The following is a 23,809-nucleotide window of genomic DNA, read 5'->3' as shown; positions in this document are numbered from 1 at the left end:
CAAAGATGCAACAGCAGACCAAATAATTAAAAGTATCTTGTATATGCAAATGAGATCAAATTTAGGTAGCATAAAGAAATGAAAGGTACCACTTTCAAAACTTCCTGTGAAGGGAAATATGGATAATAACAAAAATCTGAAGATGCAAATATGTTCTTATACCTCATTCTCTCAGAAAAAAACAAAACCCATTCATGCATCCTATTTTCTCTAAATAAATAAACAAATAAATATCATTCAGTAGTTAACAGAATTAAAAATATCAGTGCCATAATATTTGAATGTATGATTTTTCCTTACAACTACAGGGTAATCCTATGATTTATATTTTAAAACTAACATACCAGTAACTTCAATAGTTTGAACAGGAAGTACAGAGTCCGTAGCACCATACGACTTCAGCAGATCTTTCATTTCTTCATCACAAGCTTGATTCAAAGCACTTTCTCCTGAACCATCCCTCTCATTGGGATTCGCTCCATGCTGCAGCAGAATCCTGACTGCCTATTACAGAGTTTTGTTATTTGTACAGCGGTAATTCTTGTTGTGGACTTATAATACAACTATATGTGTTATATCTAACACACACACATCACAAATAATCCAAATTCAAATAAGATACTCTACAACTGTTACACTTGCAATCCAAATAAAACAAATAATTGGCTATTATCAACACAGATTTCTATCTTACATTTCTTACATTTTTCCATTAAAATATACAAATAATTCACAAATTTTCATTAAACCTTTAATTTTTATAGGTTTTTTATGGTTTCATGGTTATACAGAACAATCACCAAACACCATGTATCTAAATTAAAGGGAGCTGGTCAATTACATTAAGACCAAAGTGCAGAAAAGAAGTGCATTTCTTTCTTTAATACTGGTTTTGGTTTCATTAACTGATAATTTTTTTCCTAATTACAAAACACTTGCAAGTTTGCTTAATTGCAAAATGTGGAAATTAGATTAGTGGCACCAGTGGAATCATCTACACCTTAAATTCAGATCATATGAAAGCACTGATGAGGTCAGAACTTGGATGGTAAAAGAATTTTCATACGTATGAGTTCTCAACTTTAGCATTTCTTCTTATTTCTTATACTCAGAGTGCAGTTAAGGAGGAAAATATATCAGAAAGAATTATGACTTGAAGTTCAGGATGTTCCCTGTTGTTTTTCCCCCAAAATATTGAATAATATAATTACATCTTTGAAAGAACCCTACTGATAGTTTGGCTCCAGGCATGTGAAATCATCCCCTTTGTTTTACTCTTGCTCATAGAAAAAGATAAATGTTATGAAAAGTGAATTGTCCTGACAGAAACAGAAGAAGTATATTCAAGCCAATCTGGTGTCACCTTTACACTTTGGTTCCCCAGAACTCACTCTGCCAAAAGAACATTTTATTTATTTTTGTGCAGTGCTGGGCACCACAAGTTAAGAAGATTGTGAAGGTCCTTGAATGTGCCCAGAGGAGGACAACAAAGCTCATGAGCATGCTGGGAGACGTGTCCTGTGAGGAGCCACTACAGACTTTGGGCTTGTCTAGTTTGGAGAAAAGGAGGCTGAGGGGTGACCTCATTGCTCTCTACAGCTTCCTGAGCACCGGAAGGGGGGAGGGTGATGCTCACCTCTTCTCCCTGGGATCCAGTGATAGATGAGGGGGAATGGGTCTAAGCTGTGCTAGAGGAGAGAGGTGGTCAATGTCCCAAGCCCGTCAATGTTTAAGGAGCATTTGGACAATGTTAACATGATTTAACTTCTGGTTGGCCCCAAAGCAATCAGGCAGTTGGTCTAGATGGTCACTGTAGGTCCTTTCTAACTGAAATAGTCTGTTTTCTAGAACCACAGAATGGTTTGGGTTGGAAGGGACCAGTTAATAAAAAAATGTTGATTTTTAAACAACAGGTCCAGGATCTTTTCTTAACAAAAAGAATTTTTTTACAATGAAGGTAGGGGGACACTGAAGCAGATTGCCCAAAGAAGTTGTGGATACCCCGTCCCAAGAAATGTTCAAAGTCAGGTAGGACAGGGCGTAGGGAAAGATGACCTAGTGAAAAAATGTCCCATCCACAGCGGGGGGCTTTATGACTATGTGCTACACGCCCCTCCTGCTTAAGCCACAACCACCAGGAGCAGCTGTGATAGCTGCATCCAGTTTACTCCAGACTTTGGGGGACCTAGAGCACTGTCTGGAAAAGTGACCCAGGCATCTTACTGGTATGTAAATATGACCATAAGTCAATCATCTTACTTCAAAAATAGTGCACAGCCCAGGGCCCCTTGAGCTCTCTCACACAGCAATGGGCTGCATACCAGGACTGCCACTTGAGTAGGGACACCTCTCAAGTGTTACTCCTCAAGGCTGAGAAATTCCTTGCCACAAGAGATTCTCCATAATTGATGCTGAACTTTGAAATCTTAGCTAAGTGATAGAAAGGATTGATTGTGCACATATAGTCCTTTAGACATAAACTGCTGACTAAGCCTGGGACTAAGTCTGGATCCAGCCATCTGAGAAGGAGTTTAGAAAGCAAGGGGGTCCCTTCTGAACATCATGACTCAACAGGAGGGTCCTCCTTACAGTTCGGACCCTGTTCTCTATGCAGTAAATAACAGAATTGTGTTACACAAGTGTCACATTTATCAGTGAACTTTGATAACTCACTGCTTTATATCAATAAAGTGTATTATTGCTTCTCTCGTAAGTGTCAAGCGCCTCACTCCCATCTGCGAGAGCACTGAACTAATCAATGAAACTTAGAATGTTCAACTTTAACACTGTTTTTAAGAAGCCTGAAACTGGGAAAGAACCACAGGGAGTTTCTGAATTTTTATGATTTGTCTTCTGTACTAAAAAAGTCAACTAACTGTACAATTTCAACTGTCACTATTGAAGAATATTTTTCTCTAATTTTGATCACTTTAAAGAATACTGGTTTATTTCCTAAATGCAAATCTACACTAAAATTGTGTTAGTAACTTTAATGAAATGGGGATTTTGCTTTGCTGATTCTCTGTTGGAAATTGGTGTCAGGACATCTCATGTAAAAGAAAGATATACCTCCAAATAATTGCCAGAAACAGCATCGTGTATTGGTAAAACACCACAGAGACTTCTGCTGTTAACATCAGCACCTGCTTTCAATAATTCTAAGATCACATCAGTAAATCCTCTGTTGGAGGCTTCATGAATTGCTGTCCAACCTAATAAAAGAAAGATGACACACACAGTATGCATCTGATTTGGAAAGATCTCAAAGGTCACTAATTAGTAACTCTACATTTTGCTGCATTTAAGATAACTCATACAAATAATAATCTTGAAATGCCAAGGTAAACTATTTTGTGTGTAATTCAGTTTACTTCAGAGAAAAACTTGTCCAGTATTAAGTAGAAAAACACTGCTTTCTTTTCTACTGCAGTACTAAAAATAATAAAAGAAACAAAACATTGGAGTAGAAAAACTAAAAACTCAGAAGCACAATATTAATAGTCTGATTTCTAATACCAGTAGCATTTTATAATATCAAGTCTGTCAGGCATCTAGCATAAAACACTATCCATTTTGAGACTATGAAAACAGAAACGTGTTATACACTTAGGTAGGAAAAAAGAAAACATAATCTTGTCATCTGGTTTTTGTCTTACTTCCTAGGGAAAAAAGACCTGTCTGAATGTGCTTCACACATGCATACACTGTTGTGCATAAGCTCCACCAAACTTTCCAGTTTACTTCTGTACACATCTCTGAAAACGTGCTCTTCAGCAGAGTAGCAAGATCCTATTGAAGCCTATGCTGAGAAATAGTCTGCATTACCTCCATGCTGACAAAAAAGCCAGGTATTCATTCCGTGTGCTTGCATTTGCTCAATGAGCTTCTTTCCTCCTCAAAATTTTGTCAAGAATCCATAATTTCAATAAAATGACGCAAATTATATAAACATATATATGCTACAGATTATGTAAAATTGTAACATAAAACAAGCCTGTAAGAGAGTAATTTTCAAACCTGCGTAGTCCTGTTCATTGACACAAATTCCAGATGATATGAGAGTCTTCACCAAAGACACATCTCCTCTCTTAGCAGCCATATGCAGCTGAGTTTCCCCTTTCTCATTTCTCCTAATTTTCATCTTTCTCCCAGCTCTTGTATTACAGGCACCATGTACAATTACAGCTTCTTCCCTGGTAGATTCTAAACAGATATTGGGTGTTCATTAGAAATTTTTTTCACAAAAAATGCTTAAGTATAAACAGAAAATTTAACTTCATAATTGATTTGAATTGATGTAAATGTGTGCAATACTGTTGCTTTAATTATTCAATAACATTAACTGGCTATATCAAAAGTTTAAAAGGTACTGTAGAAGGTCCTGTGTAACAGGTCAGATAACAAACAGATCCTATACTAAAGAATTTCCATTTAAAACCTAGATGATTTAACAAGGGTACAACAAATTAGGAATCCACAAGAAATGTAAGAAGGTTGAAATTTTATACTGTATAGAGGTAGGGAATATGTTAGGTTTCTCCATGGACTACTTTCAGGTTGTGAGGCTGCTAAATATATAAACTACACACACAAAGATATTTCAGAAACTATAAAAAAGTAGAGACTTGAGCATCACTTCTTATCAGTTCCTAATTCTGTATCAGGAAAAAGATAGCTGTATGTGTATATATATATATATACATACATATATATATATATATATATATATATATACACACACATATATAGTTATATATCTACAGCTGGAAGAACATAAATATACACACACATATAGTTATATATCTACAGCTGGAAGAACATAAATATACACACACACACATTATTCTTACAGCCGTGATGGGAAAAACTACTGTAGACTGATTACAAGTCTTTGAGTAATGTTTAGTGGCATAGATAAACTGTCTTTTAATTTAAGTTGTGCACGATTGAAGCCATAATTGCAAATAAACTTGATTTAATCCTTATTGGTTCACAAAGCAAACAACATCAGCCATCCATTTTAATGATATCACATGATCATCAGAGAGGTTCTAATTCTGAAGCTTCAGGTAACAGACCTACTAAAGTGTAAGAGATACAATGGAAAAAAGAGATTAATGAAGTACTGATTATGTGTACAGAGTTAAGGACAACCCCCTCTTCAAACTGCTACCAAAAAGATAGGATATGTAAATCCTCAAAAGCTCTATCATGCATGCTAACTTTTTAAAAACTCCTGTTCCTTCTATTACAATTCCATACCACCAAGATATTTTTTAAAAGTTTACACTGTTCCTTCTCTGATTTCTTGAAAATATGTAACTTATTCAAAAACCACAAAAGTGTAACATTTTAAATAAGCATTCTGCAACACTTATCCATGTTTTTTTTCTTTTTATTCCTATGAACAGTTAGCTGTGACTCTTCCTCTTCTCACCAAACAAGTTGTTTCCTCAAATATTTTCAGTCAGCATTATCCATTAGTATCAAATATCTTCTGTGCTTGACAGCTACCTTTCTTCAGGTGCCTCATGCCTTCTGGAGAATTTGCTTTTCCAATGTTTCTTTTGAAGTAAACTATGGAGCTTGCCATACAAGACTATTTGGAGGAACATGAAAGACAGACTAAAGTGATACTAGAACAGACATACAGTGAGGATATACCCATACTGATTTTAAATAAGCTCGCTCACTGTAGGCTGTTCAAACCTGGGAGAAAGCATTCAGGAAACCCTCTTTTAACTGAGGGTGTTTGGCCTACACTGTATTGGCAACAAGAAAAACTCAAGAGTTCCTTTTTAAATGAAAATTTGAGACTCTAGAGCACACAAAGGCATCACATTATTAAAATACTCCTCGAATCTGAGACCTACTTTACCATAAGATTATGTATTGTGTTTTGTCTAAAAGCTTCTGGGTCTGAACTCCCAAAGCAATCATCCACTTTCTGATTCTTCCTTTTCTTCCCTTTTGATTTAGGGGAGAATGTCCTAGGGACTTTTTAGAGATGTTGAAGGAAAAAAAAGGCACACAGCAGCCCATTAAGCTAATGAACCTTAGCAATACTGGCGGCAAGTGAACAGAAATAATTGCAAAGTTTTCCAGTTAAATTGTCATGCACAACAGTTTGCTTCATGGCTATTAGGAAACATTTGCAAAAGCATGATGGGACATTGGTTTGTGAATCACAAAATACTGGTTCTCTGTGGGATGCATTGCCAGGTGGGTCACGAGCAGGAAAAATCCAGATCTTGGCAAATGCAAAGTCCAGTCAGCACAGTACAAAGATAAAATGAAGAGATTACCATAACCAGCAATCAGGTTAGATTAGGCTGACATACCTCAGCAACTTCAAGGACATTGTCCTTCAATACCTCAACACTGTCTAGGAGCAATTATTTCCACAGGTTGAACTATTAGAGAAGAAGCAAGCTGTTTGTACCTTCCTTCTGTGTAAGCACAATAGAAATGTTGGGGGCCTAGTAAGTGACTGACTGTAGATGAAAATGACACTGTGTTATTTGTGAAGAAAAGATTTTTATTCAAGAATAGAATAATATAAGGAAGACCAGTGAGACATAGGAACAATCAGATGAGATACAAAGGTCAGTTAATGAAGAAAAAGCACCGGAGAGTAAAAACATCTCAAAACCCCGCAAGTCAAAAAGCATCATCCCATTTTCCACTTTATTTCTACAGCAATCTGAATGCCATTGTCCTGGACTCCAAATTTATTAAGGCCTTCAACTGTATAAAGGGCTATACTTTCTTGCACTGTTGAAAAAGTTTGTGGACTTCGGCAGGGGAAGACATTGCAGAACAACCAATATGATTGATAAAAGCAAGCTCCGTTTATTAGCAATCCAGAGGCACTTATATAGCATACCAGCTTGTTAACTCTTAAGTGGCTTAAACCTATCAAAGCGCATTTCTACTTCTACATAATTAGACTACATTGGCAAGCTTCTACTAGATATGTTATGATTAAAGAATTGAGAGTTCACCCTCCCTTCTCATGGTCAGTACATCTTATCTGCACAGCTGCACATCCTCAAAACTCCCTTTTTGTTTCTCAGGCCTGTTTCTCACACAGGGATTTTCTCATGGAGGTTTTTGCTTGCAGGCCTTTGCCTGCACAGTTCTGTTATTGATTTGTTCCCTTTATCAATAATCCATGTCCCTAATCCTCTAATCATTTTGCAACATTGCACCACCTCTGAAATGGCAACACTCTCCTGGTATAAAGGGAATAATTAATTTTATCTGAATAAAATATTACCTGAAGAATCTCTTATGAGGAAAAAAGTAACTTGGGACATGCTATCCCAGAGGAGACCAAAAAATAAAACACAAATGTTTGGAATAAATCTTTTTAAAATCATAATTGTGCAAATAGGAGGCAAATAAAAGGTTTTAAGAGGGGAGGGATCCTATTGGAACTACAAGTTTTGGTTTTAGCAAGTCTTGAGTACTACGATTCTTTGCTTCCAGAAAGAACCAAAGTACACATGATGAGTGCTAGCTTTATCAAAAAATCAGTAAGTGAAAATATTTAGAGGTTAAAGATGAGTTGGAGCAGCACACTATCATGATGGTAAGGCTACAGGATAAATGCAAATCTTAGACATGGGATGAAAATGCTAAACAAAAAGCTGCATGTGCAGGCAGAAGAGAATACAACTACTGAAGTTGTATTCTCTTACTCTCATACAAGTAGGTTTGTATCTATACCACAGCCAAACCCAAAGGTACCAGTACAATCAGAGTCTATGCTAATTTGTCCCTGATGAGGATATAGCCTATAAAACATAAATGGATCTTTGTGTGTCAAATATACGGACAGCCCTGTTCTTTGATCTGTGACACGTAAAACAGTTAACTGAAGACCAATCTAGTGTTACTTTAAACTGCTGTTTATGTAACATACTTAAGTAAGGATCAGCTTGAAGCTCTCACTTATGATCCTGCCTCCCCTCAACCACAATGCTGAAAGACTGATGAATGCAACATAAACAAAATGTGCATTCTGTAAAATGGAGTGCAGAAATTCTGGAAATATTTCAGGGTTTAGGTATTTAGTAGAGTATTTGCTCAGCATGCCATATATCTTCTGTCAAGTTTTCCCTCACACATTTCAAAAAGCCTTCCTCATGTACATTTGGAAAAAAGAACTCCACTGGTTTATAAAGTATTAACTTCAAAAAGCCTTCCTCATGTACATTTGGAAAAAGAACTCCACTGGTTTATAAAGTATTAACTTCTCACCTGACTTCTTAGATATTTGCTGTTCTGATGCTTGACTCAATTGTGATTGATTAGATGAAAGCTTGTTGTTGCTGCTGCTGGAATATGAGGCTGCCTTTGCTTTTTGCCTTGTCTCCTGAGGATTTGCACATGCTGGTTCTGACTCCTCTGTCTGTAAAGAAATCTATCAAAACAAAGGCAAAGAGAGTTTTAAACTTAGGGCTGATCCATTAGATTTTTTCCACTAACATCAGATTACACTTGATTTGTCAAGTTTTGCAAAAAATCGTTCTGAAGGTGTTCTTGTATCAGTATTTAGACTCCTGTCACTCAAACTGCTACTGCTACTCTGCATGAGACTATGTTGATCCCTGCCACATCCTGTTGTAAATTTAAAATACACACATTGTGAGAGAAAGCCAAAGCAAGTCAGTATTGACTGAGAATCAAGTTCTGTTAAATCAGCAGTCCTAGAATGTTGTGCACACACTCTTTTCTCCAGAAACCATGGATGTGAGACAACACAAAACTGGTGATCTCCTCCCCTTTACAAGGAAGTTGCTGAGTTTCCACCAGTGCTGCCCTTTTATTCTGCAAAACAGTTTCCACTGGACCACTGCCGCATTACATTCCTGTTACAATACCACCTTAGTTCAGTTTCCCTACAACATTAAGTAGGATGCTACAATTATGAACAGATACAACAGTAATCTGGCCCATTTCATTAGGTCCATCATCAGTGAAATATGTTTTCTGTAAAGTTCCTTGGACTGTAAGTGCACTAAACTTGAGGTCCATGTAACATAAGACATTATTTCTGAATAGTTTTACTCTTGTAGCCTCTGCTATAACAATAGCCTTTTTGGAACTTTTTTCTTTTTCTGCCTTCAGAGAAAGGTTCCTGAAGAGCTTTATTCTTGTGTTTTTCACCAAAATCGTTTTTCTGCTTTGTTTATGTTTAGCAAAACTTCCTTTGATGCTCCAATGTTATCATGTTGAAGTACATCTGCATTTAATTCTATCTATAAAACAGGCCATATACTTAACTTCACTTTCTGATAAATTGCTTTATTATATACTAAAAGATAACTCTGCTGCCATAAAATTAACGGATTTTCTCTGTGCTGCTTTTTAAGACAGCAAGACCAAGAAATTAAGGAACTAAGAAATATGTGTATAAAAGTATAAAAATTAATGGGTAAAATCCAACAATAAATATTACTGAAGTGCTTTAAACTTGTATTTGTTTTTGAAATTTGAAGTGAGTTTTAATTAATAATCTGCCTTCAAAACTTCCTTGCTTCTGTGGTCATAAACCAGAGCTGTAGTTTCACATTTCTGACAAGCCTGTCTACAATTATTCCAGGAAATTATAAAGAAGGGCAAATAATACATCAAAACCACACAGAATTAACTCATGGCAACCTCAAAACACAGCTGGTCTAAAGGCCAGTGACTAACTAGGGTTAGCATTATCCTTCTGATTACTTTATATTTGGGGACACACTGTAACATTTGACACAACTACTGAAATTATCAGTTACACAGCTACAGTAATAGGCTTACGTAATTAAATGTTTACAGCACCTTCTTTTTCAATGATTTAATGTTTTAAAGCATAATCTAAGACTATACATACACCATGGATGCTGTTACACCACAACATTTCAAAGGAGACATAGGCTGCACAACTGTGAGTAACAAGGGCAGTTATCATAACCACATAAAACTTCAACAGCTCCAAAAGATGTATCTATGCACGCTACACTCTACATCTCAGATGTTATCTGTTGTCATTGTTCAAAGGAAGAAAACAGAAGGGAAGAATGCACCTCTTAATGCCAAAAGCTGTTGCATTATATGCGAACACTGCCCCAAGTGACTGATGATGGTGTCTTGTCTTCACGAGGCACCAGCTCCCTCATCCTACTGAGATCTCACAGCATAACTATGCAACCTCTGTGCAAGTCAGTGTCTTCCCAAGCCTTTCCTCTCAAAACCCAACACAACTTACTCTACACAGAGGCAAGACATAACTATCCTACTGCTACAAGCCAGGCAACAAATGGCAGTTTCAGTCAGGTTTCCGCAAGCACAAACAGGCACTGCAGTACCATGCTTTCTGTAAATTAGCTCTGCAGCACTTGCAAAAACAGCAAGAACCACCATCCATGCGACACGGCTGATTGCCTCTGCCCTCCATCTTCATGTGGCTGTACCTTATCCCAAGCACTAGTAAGAATGAGCATAACATTGACTATCACTCTCAGTCCCTGCTGGATGTCTCCAGTACATTGTGTGCTGGTATTGAAACATACTTCAGAAACAGTCATCTGCTTTAGTTTACTGAAGACTGTCATTAAGCCCGTAACTGTTCACCATGAAGTTAGAATTCTTTGTAAAGAAGTACCTGGTGCTGGCTTGCATCTTCTATACACTGAGTATTTAACATATTCTTTGAATCATCTCCACCTGATATGAAAATCAAAGACAGAAAGAAACCAGAATTGAAAAGAAATCATAATTTACTTTACATAGATATGATAATATGTCTACAATATTGCATGTACATTACTTACAATATTTATCTTTCAAGAAAAATTATCAAGCCTTTAAGGGTTTTATTGGAATCTAAAACATATCAATATATAAAATATTTATCAAATTTTGTAGTCTAATCTTGGTTGCAAATAGCCTCTCGTTGAAACCAGCTTTGGTTTCAACAGAGTAAAGAGTAAAGAGTAAAGATTGGCACATACTTCCAAATTTTCTTGATGATTAGTGACCTGAGCAATTCTTTTTCAAACTTAGTGTAATCCCTGGCTCCTCTCTGTAAGACTTAGTGCTTCAGGATACCTAAGGAATCTCAGAGCAGCAGGCTGAGAGCCCTCACTAGCACCCCATCCATCTAATCTTCATGTCACCTGATAGCTTCTCATGGGGAAGTCTTGTATTATCCCAGTCTCCCTTCAAGTCTAGTTTTGAGCTCTGTCCACGAGCCCTGCCAGATTATGAGCAAAGACCCTCTTCCTTCTCTGAGAAAAGTGAATGCCATCTGATGCCAGAAGGCCTGGTGACATCCAGACCATGCCTTTACTGAAACACCCAGAATTTTGGCAGTGACATTAGCTATGGAGTCATGCATTAATAGACTGGGTTTTTCTGCTTCTTCCAACAGCCCTGCTCACAACTGGAAGAAGAGAGGAAAAAACTGCCTGTCTACCAGATTCCCTTACCAACTATCCTGAGGCTTTGAAGCCTCTTTTGATTATCCCTGGACTTAATGTTACAGCTTTATTGCCATCCATGTGGAAAAACAGTAATGGATAATAGTCTATGGCATTGGGACTCCTTCTGACTTAAACATACTACTGCCCACACTGGCTCATGGGTGTCCATAGTCTTAATCCTTACTCTAATCAAGGTTTATCTTGTACCTGCTTCTGATCAAACAGCCTCCTCCAAACCTTCTTCACAACTTAGTTCACAAGACTGTACAAGACCCAACTCTCTCCTTAGCCAATCACTAGCTCTAATCCAACTGTCTCCTTACAAACTCACTAGCTGTTACCTACCGTAAAATTTTCCTGTACCCAGCCCTAACAGCAGTTAAGGCTTGGCAATCCCCAAGATCTAGATCTAATCCTAGTTTCCCATTTCTTATCTTATGGATTCTTCAAAATTCAGACTTTATGCCAGTTTAAAACCAAATTTTATCCCTATCTCTAAACCATACCTCATGCATCAGCAAGTCAAGCAATGCTGCATCTTCCATTTAGATAGACAACTATTGTGTTTCACATCTTCATTTCAAATTTAAAGGTAACCCCAGCCCAAGAAACAGCTGGACCTCACCATCTTTTATACTTTGTCAATGTACAGCAACTGCAGAGGGTAAGGAGTGCTCACTGGTAACTCTGGCATGAGACAGTGAAGGCCACAGAGTTACTAGAATTAATTAAGCAAATACAGTTCAATAGATATTCTAAGTTTCTCCATTTACTGGTGACAATACGTCAGAATAATTCTTTCCTACCTGCTACTGAATATCTTCTGGATTTTGCTACATAACTTTTAAGAAGTTTCCTCATAGATGGGTCAGAAGTTTCTTCTAATGCACACCTTCCCACCTGGTTTTTTAATAAGGGATCAGCTCCATACCAAAGTAATAAGTTCGCCATCTAGAAGAATAAGTTTTTCAGATAATTTCTGTTCTGACAGTATTTTTCATAATCCTTATGGATTCTCTCTCTTTTACTTGATAACATGAGCAACTAAAATCAAATCCCTCTTTATTCTAGTTCATAAACACCAAGCATTCCCCTAGATGCATCATTATCCTATAGTCTTATTATTTTTATTATTATAAATTGTTCCAGTTATTAATCTGATGCCATTAAGATAAGGTCTCCCAAAACACAGGGTAGGATTCATCCTCCATAGCTCTTAATTGGCAGAAAATAACAGGTGATTTTAGTGTTCGGATCAGCTTATACATTTAGGATATCTACTTCAGGAGAAAATAAATTGGGCTCTAGATGCATGTATTGTGACTCCTGTGACTGGAAGGGAATCTTTGACAGCTATTTCTGATGTACAACATAAACATGATCAAATGAAACACATTCAGATGGTCTTGCTACCAACATTATGATTTTTGTGTAAATACAAAGCCTGAATCTGTTGCTAGACAAGAAATTACCACTTTAGCAAAATGTTCCATCAACCTTTGCAAAAATTTACAGCCTGATTATTTCATTTCTGTGGGTAAGCAGCCTACAATCTTATTCCAGCATTAGTGTGATTTTACTTGTACATCTGCATTTCTCTCTTCAGCATCTGTTATAATTTCAGACTGAACCTGACTCACATCCTTCACCTGCGTGTTCAAGTCCCTCATTACTTCTAACCAGACTGCTAATAAGAAAATTGTTAATGAAGTTTTCCTAATTCATACATTCTCCTCCTAACAACAGAGTAAAATAAAAAGAGTTCAGCTGGCAGCAAAAGCCCTTTTGGATTTCACAAGTTGTCCCAAGTCTCTAGATTTTTTCAATCAGTAATGTTGAGAACACTTCTTCCATAATGGGATCATTAGCTACACAGCATACTTGTATGCTCTCCCCCTTAACTGGACTACTAGAAAATCTTTCCTATACTTACCATTTTTTTCTGAAATGATTTGATTTTGCATATTGCAAGGACAGAAAATAATAAAGTAGTTAAAAGGTGTGTTTCCAATCTACAGCAATAAATTCACACAGAGAAAGTAGCTTTGAAAACCACAGCCTCAAATACCATGTTACTGAAAGTCATATTACTGAATCACTATCACTATTTTGTTGCTAGCCAAAACCCAGCAAAATTAAATCTGACAGACCACTGCAGTAAGACAATTTTACTCCTACTGAGTAAACAGCACCACCATGTAGCACCATTTCCTCTGGATATAGCAACTTGCATAACTTTAACTCAGCTCTGTGCTGAATAATCTTGGTGTGCCTCAAGTGACATAGTTGAGATCAGTGTTCTTCCAGTATCACTCAAGTTGCTGGCCCCTAAGCATTACTTGCAGAGATGAAGAGACCTTCATCCACAACCATGGAAATAAGTGTCTTAGGTATAGTCAGGAATATTTAATGAACCTGCAACAGTGTGTGATGCACAAGCTGCAATTCATTTTTGGGGCTCTCAAGTCTCAGAAAAAATTAACCAGAAGTCCATCCTTCCTCTTTGCTCCAGAGAGACTTTTCTGGGAGAAACAGAGTAAGCCTCGTCTCGGTTGTAAAAAAGACCAAATGTTTAGGAACAAAACCACCCTCCAAAAAAACCTTTAAAATCTTGGAAAACAGTAAGAATTAGGCAGCATATGTGCAGGTCTATAGAAAAAAAAGTGCCAGCAGATAAAAGGGACACACAAAACTCCTACATAAATTTGGGCCACCCTAGGAACATGCACAGACAGATAGGTAGAAGTGACCACTGCCAGACTGAAAGAGGATCTGCAATTCAGACACAGGCTTATGAAACCACTGCATTGGGCAAGATACCTCACAGTTAATACAAACTGACTATTCAGTTAGCTTTCAGTTTGAGACCCTACAAAATATAAGGCTATTTCTTCATAATCCTCCATGTTCTGTGTTAATACATGGGTGTGCATGGCTGTGATGACATGCCATATATATGCATGATTCCTAAATCATGAAAAAAATGTCATTAATAGTCCAGAAGACTGCTTAAGTCAGAAGCTACTCTGCAGGGTGATCACAAAATCAGTGAACGAAATAGTATTAACTGGTAGCAATCTACTCCTCAGTAGTACAGCCATTGTCTGAAACAGAAAAAATTTCTCCTTTTGGACAAACCTTGTTAAGCATGGAGTGGTTTGAATAGAAATCAGGCAGGGAGGACTTACTTGCAAGCTCCTGAATTTACCTATAATCTAAAAAGACCAGCCCCATATAAAAACATGTGACCTTCTGGACTCAAGAACAATAATTTCTATTCCTAAATCATATTTTGTATTCAATTCGGAATATACCTCATAATGACCTTCTTTAACTGCATCTTGCAAGGGTGTTATTTGTTCCCTTTGTGTAGCATTAACATCAGCTCCTGCTTTCAAAAGCAGATTTGCTATCCCATAAAAGCCTTCCATGCTTGCTATATGTAGCGCAGTCAAGCCTACGAAAAAGAAAAACATGTATTTCACATTCGGGTGAAAAAATTTCTAAAAATTTATGTCATTTTTAGATGTCTCTGATAAAGACTTCACAGAGTATATTGAAATAGTAAAAACTGATGCGTTCCAGTAAGATGTATGAAGAAATGTTTATGAAAACATCACAAGGGTTGGGAGACCTCATGCTTTTGACAAAATTTGCACCTACTGAGGAAGTAGATGCTGGTGTAACAACATTAGTTTTAGATTTGATAGTTCTGTTATGAAATGAGAGATTAAAAATTATTCATCCCATATTTTAGTAATTTCTCCTGAAGTAAAACATATATGCTGTTTTAAGGACAAGTTAATTTTTCATGGCACTCTTTTATTTTCATGGCAATACTGAAGAGGGTAAGTAAGAAAGGAGTGACAAAAAAAAAGACATGAATTATTTACTACCAAACAAAAACATTTTTAGGACTATCCAAGAATGGTTTGAGCGTTCAAATAGATGAAGAATCCCTAGTGAAATTCCATATTCACTCCCAGGTATATGGAAAAAACCTGTATGACAAGATATGACATGAATTCTACTCCATGAAGGACCTGTTTAGGAAAAATATGGAATAAAAGTCTTCGAACTGGGTTTAGCATAGCCATGCATCAGGTCCTTAAATACACAGGGTAAGAGACATAAGGGAAAAACACAGACGATTTTCCACTTCTTATTTTCCAGCTCTGAAACTAACATGCCCTCCAGAAGATCACTTTCATGGATAGTCTTACTCTTCAACAATTTTCCATTATCAAAAGGTTGTCAGGGCCTAATTCACATACAAAATAGGTGAATTAATAAGGCTTAATAAGATTGTTTCAGTCCCATTATGCAAAATTATCTTAATTTCACTAGAGAGAGAAACTCTTGAGGCTCTTTTATACACAGCCTAACCCTGAATATTGTATATTCCTAGTAACTAGGTTTATTACGAAATCTGTTAAGGAGATAATAAAAGTTATCATTTAGGGAATGTACTAATTTCTCCCTCAGTAAAAAGTATGCTCTACCTGATAAAATAATAACACCCAGAAAAACTGCACCTGCAACACATTCAATTAATAATCACTAGAGATTACCAACATGAGCATGCAAGGACACTGTGCAGGCTCCAAATCAAGGAGAAACACAAGTCTCACTGCAACTGCTTCTCAGATCCCTTGGGATACTGTGAGTCAAGACTCAAACTTAAGAGCACAAGACAGTATCTCTAATATGCTGTCCATATCCTACACGCTGATGTCCAGGAAATACAAAGGAGAAAAAAAACCCAAAACAAAACAAACAACAGAAGATCTCAATAATTCAGTTAGGTACTGAGCAGAGTACCAGAGCATAGGAATAAGGAAAAAATACCAGACTAAGATACGGACAATCACTGGGGGGAAGCTTTAAAGGAGGAGAACAGACACAGAGGCAGAATACAATATTCAGAACAATGACCCAAAGAGACCAAGATGAAAGTGCATGTCAAAAGGACATAAATCTGGTAAGTCTACTTCTTTCTGATTACACCTGCCTCATTGAAAACAAAGGAAGCAGGGTCAGGTCAACGTCTCATCTCTTCAGGGAGTATAATTAAAAGATATTTTGTGCAGCTCTGCTCCTTCTGCACCAAAAAAACAGCAGCCAGAGTCTGGGGGATGAAGAAATGGTGCCCTAGCAAAATATGCAAAGGCAGGAGAAGGAAGCAGCTGTGACACCAAACTCTAAAACCAGTGCACTTTAGTACACTTGCCTACTGTGGCTGCAGCTGAACCCACACTATCAGCACTTCTCGGTTATCAACAGAGGGCTTTGAACCCCACCAACAAAATATTTTCTCATCTGCCTCTAGCACAGGTTAGAATATTACAAGTCACTCTGTTAGCTCAAATGCCTGTTCTGTAAAAGTCTGAGGTTTGCCACTGACCCCATCTACCTCTCAATATGTCCCAGAATACAGAGAATTTCAACCTTAATTTTGGTCTGTTATATGCTTGCATTATGCAATAGCCTGTAACTGCAGAACGTGGTTTTTTTTCTTTCCCACAGGACAGTTGTGAAATCCTAGCTGCTAGCACAATATGGAAAGACTGTAAGAATGAAGTTTTCTAGCAGAAGAGTCTGCAAACTCCTTGTTACAGGAATTTTTCAGAGACTAATGGATGAGACAGGGAAGTGCAGATTAGGAATAATCTTATATTTGAAACAACCAAGTAATAATTAAGGTGAAGTCTTTGGCACAGAGTATCACCCAAAAAAAGTGAGTAAGGTAAATTGCTTGAATCAAATAGCTGGCTGCTATTTGTCGAGATTTTTTTCCCTGCCCAAGACAGAGAAAAAATGGAAAATACCAAGTAATCACAACTTTAAAAATCCAAAACAGTGCTCAACTTCGCTCAAGATGTAAAGGGCGAAATCAAAGTTCCTGAAAAATTAAACTGGAAAATCTACATCTTGATGTCTCAAGTTAGCCACTGAAATGGACAACGAATGGACCCAACTTTAAAACCTATGAAGTTGATTATTTAATTAGGGACTGTTTAGTTATAAGCATGCATGGAATCATTGAATTAAGGCTACGTAAACCTAATTGCATCATTCTGTAACTTTTTTAAGTGCTTACTTTTCCCTCAAAATTTTCTTTTCTTGTATACTTTTGTAACTAGATCTACCTGTTTTTCCATGAACAAGTACTAAGTTAAAACAATAAAAATTCAATAACCAATTGACCAGTCACAAACCTACAACCTTGCCCATTGCACAAACTCATAACATATGTTTTTATTAGTTATAGGCAGGTACTTGTATTGAAAATAGTATTTTAGTACAACTGCAACTTACCAGCATAATCCTGAGCATTTACTTTTCCACCGGCTTTTATTATCCTACGTACAAGATCTATGTCCTGGTGAATAACAGCTCTATGCAGTAAGTTCTCACCATACGCATTCCTCCTGTGGATTGTTGAAAGTGAAAGGGGGCGAGTTGGATTTACAGAATTCCTACCAAAGGCTTCTCGTTCTGAAAAATAATGTAAAAGATCAGTTGCACAGAAAAGTATCTTTTCTCTTTTATCTTGGCTTCACTTTATATTACAGTTAGTAAATAAGCTTTCTGAAGAAACAAATGTTCATTCAATCTAGTAAAAATGAAAATCTCAAAAAACACATCACAAATTGAATAATAACATAATTTAATAAAAGATGTCATAGTGCATTTCATAACAAAACTCCAACTGAAATTCAACACACAGAAATATGACTATGTAGAAGTGTTTTAACTTCAGACTTCTTCCTTTCTAGTGACATTTTTGCAAGGTGTATTGCTTACCAATGGATGATAAAACCACTATTCCGCATACAAATCATTATAAGGTGATCATTTCAATAACCAGTCAGTAATTCAATAATTTAACTTTTCTTAAAAGTCAAATTTATCTACCATTCTTTTTTACTCATCTATTTTTTAAAACCCCTGGTTTGTGAGCAAGTGCTTGAAATTAACTCCCTCAGGTTATCTTTTCTCATTACTTCACAACCAGCTCAGTCATTTCTGTAATGAGTGAATATGAGGTCTAAATGTAAAAGAAAAAAAATTTTAAAGAGACTGTATTCAATGTTTAGTTTAGTATTTTACAAAACAAACACTATCTCCCATTATGCAGTCATCACAGTTTTCAGCTTGGCTGAAATTATATCCGGTACATAGATGAGCTGTTCTGTACTTCACCAGCAGTGCCATTCCAGCATCCCTTAAAACTGTGGAGAAGAGCATCCTGGCTACTGCCTCTGACAAAAAACAAGGAGGGAAGAAAGATGGGAAGAAGGAAAGAACAGGAGAACCACTTGCAGATAAACACAGTGCAGGCCTAGGCCATTAATTCATCTACTAATGAAAACTCTTAGGACAGCAGGCTGTTTTACATTGCTCCTCTCCAGAAGCTGTAGCAGATATGCCCCATTGGCTCTAAAACTCCACCCCGGTGCCAGTGATGCCTTAAAGAACCTAGAAATGAAAAAACACACTTTTGAGATAATATTAATACAGGAGGTAATATAAAGGCTGGCCTTTATTGGAGGCCTCCAGGGGCAGATATGGAAAATGCTGACCCCCGCATGGGGTGAGTACAGTTTTATAAGTTTAGCAAATTAGCATAACTGACAAAAATCCCCATTTAGAGACCTAAGTGGTGAGGTAATTCCCCCCTGGTTCAATCCTTTACTAAATCCTCTCCCCTTAGATAGGAACTAAACTTCATTTATGAAAATGTGTTTTGAAGAGCTGTTTTCAACCTTGGCTCCCAGGAAGAACCAAGATAGGATAGGGGCCTTGGACTCCCAGCTTGGAGCCTCTGCAATGTGTTTTGTCTTTCTGCCTATCGGGGTAGGGAAAAGCACAACTACAAACTAAACAACCTAACTACAAACACAATAATGGGCTACAGAGCTACAAATACATGTGTGAAGATTATAGAGAACACATAAAAGCAAAAAAGGCAAAAATCAATTCAGCATCACCAGAAATAGACCTTAAAACCCATAGTCGTTCTAGAGCTGTAACTCACACAGCTTGATGTTTTGTGCATTGCTGTACACTGTGAGCTCGGACTAATTCCAAACATTCTTAAATTCTTGACTCTGTGTAGATTTTTACAATCTAATAGATAGGGGTTTCCCTCAGCTAAGCACATAGTCCCTCTCCTTTACCTGTCCAGCCTTGCAAGACATCAATCATTTAAGACATGCAGTCACTAGTCAGAACTGATCTAAACCAGCCAAGCAGCTCAGGAGGGATTAGACTTGCACAGACATAAACAAAACAATGTGCAGTTCTATGTTACACTTTACCTCATTAAAATCTTCCTTGAAGGGATCTATTTCCCATCACTTCCACTTGCCTTCCCTAGAACTTTCCATGTGCCTGACCTTGTGCAAAACAAGTGACACATGCAGACCCAAACCAAAGCTTATCGTGTTGTTTTTAGAGTGAATTACCAACTAAGATGACCAATGGGCTCTTGATCGGTCTGATGTGAAAGGGATGTAAGCTTGCTAGATTGGTTTAACATGAAGCTACCTCTACAGGCAATTAAACTCTTTCTGCAGAAACCATACTAAAGAATCAGTAACTTGTTTATTGAGTGGAAACTAGCAAGTCAATTTAAAATAGATGAGCAGTTAGTCATTCAACTTTAAATCTCATCAAAATGGTGCTTCTACCGTGAATTATTAAAATCCTACAAAGAGAACTAAATTCTGTTAATTGGAGGTGGACTTCTTCATGTTTTTTCAGATCTATAATGTAGCTACAATTGAAGTCACAATTCAAATATTTACAAACTTTGTAAGATGTTTAAATGATTGTAGGTAAATGGAAAAACCCTATCCGAGTGGACTTGAACAAAAAAACCCCAACAGATAAGACCCAGTCTTAACGGTGCTGAAGTGAACATTTAAGTGAGGAAATTCTTTATTCTCACACAAAATTCCTCTGCAAGGTCAAGAATTTCTCTGCATGTACCTTCAAAGGATGAAAACTAGCAATCTTTCTCTCTAACAAACCGCATTGCAAATAAAAATACTTCAAAAGAGTGCTCTGCAACTATGGTAGTAAAGGCCCTATAATCCTGTAGATAGGGTAACAACAGCAGGCATTCAAAATAGAATAAACTGTTTTGTATAGGTCAGTTCTTGAGAACAGCACGGATGCTCTGACAATGATGTTCCACTCACAATACTAAATGGCAGAAGGATATATAGATGTAGCTCAGGATCTACCTTTTCACTCTGCAAAAAAACATTTCTCCTTTTCAGAACACACCATAATTTTTTCATACAAAACACTGCAATAAGAATCGCATCCTGAAAAACATCTCATTATTCTTAAGGAACTTATGGAAACAAGTTAACTGTTAGGTTGCTAATATAAGGGTTTTCAGAAGAAGGGAAATTATCAATAACTTTAATTATTAAAATGAATGTTTATACAATATTTTTAAAAGAAAATCATGCTACAGTTTATTGGAAAAATTATGAATTATATTTGATTCAGTATAGTTGTTCAAATAATAATCTGTATGATAACAGCACATAGTATCTTACTCCGTTTGTTGTCGATTCTCTTACTCCTTCTCCTCTGATTAGCTTCTGCATACTCATTCAGAATTATTTCTTGCCATATGATGGTTTCCAGGTCCTGCTTGTCTTCAGAAGTAGATTTCTGACTTTTACTGACAAAAGATTAGCTTAGAATCAACAAAAATTCTCTATATAAATCAATGTTTTCAGTAGAGCTAAGAATATGAATGCATTTGATTTCAAAAAGAAGCCTCATAGCAGACAAACACATAGGCTAATTTAGGTAGTACTAAATAAGGAGTAAATCAGGAGAGAAACTAACTCCCAGATCTGTAAATAGCAGGTAAAACCTTTACCTTTGATCATTTAAAGTCATTCACATGACAAATGAGTACTCCACATGCATCACATCTATTACATTAATATATTAAAAATTTAAGAATTATTATGCATAATTTCTCACACTCAAAATACTTAGGTTTGTTTCTTGTTATACTGCCGCTGCGAGTCATTCCCTGCTGTCTCTTCCAGTATTTGGTGGTGAGATGAAACAATCTACTTTCCTGAGGAGGTCTCGCTTACCTTGATGTTGTTTGGGCTGTTTCTACACATGCTGCAGACTTCACTGAATGTGAATGTCCCTCACCACTTTGCTTTTCACTAAAGGTGGCATCCAAGTAAACTGACATTACTTCTTTCTCTCTCTGCTGACCACCCACAGGCTGTGACAAAAAAAGAAGTATCAGAAGCAACTGGTACACATGAAGATAAAACAAAGGCTGTATATAAAAGAGATACAAGAACACTCTTTTTTAAATTGTATGTGTTAAGGGGTTGCTTAGGTGAATAACTGGAATTCTACAGATAGGAAAGACAGACAGTGCCACAGGAGAGGCAATCCTGAAGTAGTATGCCCTGCAACGTGTTCCTGTCAGAATTAGCTGAGAGAATTAGGCTACTCAAGAATCACAACTTAAAACATAAATCTAGGCTGGATGACAGCAAACAAAAACTGTTCTATCTGAAAGTTATTTGACTGGACATTTGAAATGACAATAGATTCATTTTAGTTTCCTATGGACATGAGCTCCTGTCCTAAAAAACAAGATGATGCTTAAGATGTCTTAAGATAGCCTATCCATGTCACTGTTGCAGAAGTCTAAAAATTTACACAAGCTGAGATCTATGTTTCACCTGAAGTTCAGCAACTCCCAGCTGAGCAGTTATTTCTAAAGACATACCATCCCTGAGCTACAGCCATCACAGATGAGAGTCAGTTCACTTACCTTCAACCTTCTAAAAGCCAGCCATGTAGATGACACTAGGCATCCTCATTACTCCACCACTTGTAAAGAGGAAGAGCTACTCTGAGATTATAGTGATTTACCTCATCCTATGCTGTGCAAAGGGGAACCTAAATGACTCACGTACACCAAAGATTTACCTCTAATCCCACCCTAAAGACAGGTCACCACACAGAATTTAATTTGACTTACTTGAGTTTATTCACTGTTTTAGCCATGTGAGTGTGACATGCTGCTATGTGTCTCTCAAGCTCCTGAAATCTGGGTACTCATTAGTTTATTACATAATTGAATAATGCTGAAAGCTTTTAGGACACATCCTCAGCACACATGCATAGAAATTCTTTCACAATGATGTGGGAGAACTGGTTAGTCCTTTCTTGGGATACAAATAGAAATGGAGAATGTGCTGATTAATCTTTTTAATTGACATATTTAGCAGAGAGGGTACTGAAGAGGGGAATTGCCTTCTTAGAAGTGATCCCCCTGGGTCAAGAGACAATGCATGTTAACATGGGATCTGGGGTTGTTTAGCCTGAGGAAAAGAAGTCTCAGCAGTGCCCTTATTGCTCTCTGTAACTACTTGAAAAGAGTTTGTAGTGAGGTGGGGGCTGGTCTCTTCTTCCAGGTGAAAAGCAGTAAGTCAGGGGGAAGTGGCCTCCAGCTGTGCCAGAGAAGGTTTAGATTGGGTACGAGGAAAAATTGTTTCATTGGAAGTGTGGCCAGGCACTGGAACAGGCTGAATAGGGAAGTGGTGGAATCACCATCCCTGGAAGTGTTCAAAAGACATGTGGATGTGGCACTTGGGGACATGGTTTAGTGGTAAATACAGTGGCTCATGGTTGGACAATTGGACTCAATGATCCCAGAGGTCTTTTCCAACCTTAATGATCCTATGGCAGCTGGGGAAAATCAAATATATTAGCTTAGAAAACTATCCTAGCAATACTTTCCATGGATCCACACCTGTGATGGGAGCAGGGTTAGAGAAGAAAACATTTCAAAGAAAAAAACCCCACACTTGCTTTATAAGAGACCATATACTAAAATATATGGGATATTCAGCATCCTGATTGCCTCTACAACTCAGTACAGGCTCTCCTCTTTTGGATACTTGTTTCACCACAAAAATACTCTGAAGAAAGAAGGGTGAGAAAAGACCACGGTTAATTTCAACATTTACTAACAAATTAACTGGGATTTTTTTCCTCAGTCAACTGTCTCCTTACTTTCTGCCTTCCAGAACACCAGATAAAGGCATAAAGAAAAGCTGAAGTTGATTATTATTTGACAAGAGGTTAGAGATCTCCACTTCCACAAGACTCTGCTTCACAATTTTAACTGCAATTTTGAGTAAATCTAGACATGAATCTTCATGCATCTGTGCCACAAATTTCTTCACTAAAAGAGCTTTTTAAAGTGCTGTGGTTGTGAGACAATTGGCCTACAGACCTTTCAGCACATTGAAATTAGCCAT

The 23,809-nt window shown here is 37.1% G+C and overlaps 1 protein-coding gene across 3 annotated transcripts in view; it reads right to left on the bottom strand.

Moving 5' to 3' along the window:
* The window catches only part of ANKRD31 (ankyrin repeat domain 31), a 64,153-nt gene that overhangs the window by 27,307 nt on the left and 13,037 nt on the right, over positions 1–23,809 (bottom strand). For all 3 annotated transcript variants that reach the window (XM_069001942.1, XM_069001944.1, XM_069001945.1), the window contains exons 8-17: positions 21,611–21,750; positions 21,053–21,180; positions 17,793–17,972; positions 14,789–14,931; positions 12,281–12,425; positions 10,655–10,716; positions 8,266–8,428; positions 4,018–4,203; positions 3,070–3,212; positions 345–504 (exon numbers count right to left, since the gene is read on the bottom strand). In XM_069001942.1, the coding sequence (XP_068858043.1) occupies positions 345–504; positions 3,070–3,212; positions 4,018–4,203; positions 8,266–8,428; positions 10,655–10,716; positions 12,281–12,425; positions 14,789–14,931; positions 17,793–17,972; positions 21,053–21,180; positions 21,611–21,750 (1,450 nt within the window). The remainder of the gene's footprint in view (positions 1–344; positions 505–3,069; positions 3,213–4,017; positions 4,204–8,265; positions 8,429–10,654; positions 10,717–12,280; positions 12,426–14,788; positions 14,932–17,792; positions 17,973–21,052; positions 21,181–21,610; positions 21,751–23,809) is intronic.

Source organism: Aphelocoma coerulescens, assembly GCF_041296385.1.
Source record: "Aphelocoma coerulescens isolate FSJ_1873_10779 chromosome Z unlocalized genomic scaffold, UR_Acoe_1.0 ChrZ, whole genome shotgun sequence".
Taxonomy (NCBI): domain Eukaryota; kingdom Metazoa; phylum Chordata; class Aves; order Passeriformes; family Corvidae; genus Aphelocoma; species Aphelocoma coerulescens.
The sequence above is the reverse complement of the archived record's forward strand: the minus strand, read 5'-3'. Positions and strand labels throughout refer to the sequence as shown.